Source organism: Saprolegnia diclina (assembly GCF_000281045.1).
Source record: "Saprolegnia diclina VS20 unplaced genomic scaffold supercont1.72, whole genome shotgun sequence".
In the NCBI taxonomy this organism is placed as follows: Eukaryota; Oomycota; class Saprolegniomycetes; order Saprolegniales; family Saprolegniaceae; genus Saprolegnia; species Saprolegnia diclina.
The window spans coordinates 78,710-79,373 of record NW_008246139.1 but is presented as its reverse complement, the minus strand read 5'-3'; the positions used below and the strand labels follow the sequence as shown (position 1 = coordinate 79,373).

The following is a 664-nucleotide window of genomic DNA, read 5'->3' as shown; positions in this document are numbered from 1 at the left end:
GCCAGTCGACGACCGCCTTGTCACGACCGGTTAGCGTCGCATACTGTGGCGCGGTGGTCCACGTTTCAAGCTCGACGTGAATGATGCAGTAATTTGCCATCTTGATCGCGTCGTCAATATCGGCCTTGGATGGCAGCTGTGGTGGCGTAAAGCAATAACTGTAGTCGCTGTCATAGTCCTCGTGGCTCACATGATGCACAAAGACGCCGCGGGTGCCCGATGTGATCGGTGCGACCGAGACGTGGCACGTGTTGAAGAAGACCACCGAGTGCCCGCTGAGAGTCTCGTACGTCGTCGTCCGATCGTCGTACGTGACGGTCACGGCACCGCCAGTGCAGTCGGACGGCATAAAGTAGAGCAGCGTCGCAAACGTTCCTGGTGGCGAAGCAGACGTCGGCACTAGCGCCGAAGCCGACCCGACGGTATCGATCGCGAAATGTGCAAAGTCGTAGACGTAGTAGCGCGCGCCGAGCTTTAGTCCACAGGCAATAGTATCGTATTCGAAAGACCATTGGTCGAGGTAGAAGCTCGTCGAGATGGCCGACGGCGGGAGCAGGAGCGTCGTCTTCTCGGGGCTTGTCTCCATCAACGACGCCGCCAGTGCCGGTGCGATCGGCCAGTCGACATCTAGAACGCCATGTCCCAATTCACAACATATCCCATG

General features: G+C 58.3%; 1 protein-coding gene across 1 annotated transcript; it reads right to left on the bottom strand.

The window, feature by feature from the left end:
- Positions 1 to 113: 113 nt before the first annotated feature.
- On the bottom strand, positions 114 to 586 carry SDRG_14464 (hypothetical protein; the record flags this gene model as incomplete). Its single annotated transcript, XM_008620594.1, has 2 exons — positions 114 to 136; positions 160 to 586. 2 exons carry the CDS (start codon positions 584 to 586, stop codon positions 114 to 116), a joined length of 450 nt encoding a protein of 149 aa, XP_008618816.1.
- Between the last annotated feature and the right edge of the window lie 78 nt (positions 587 to 664).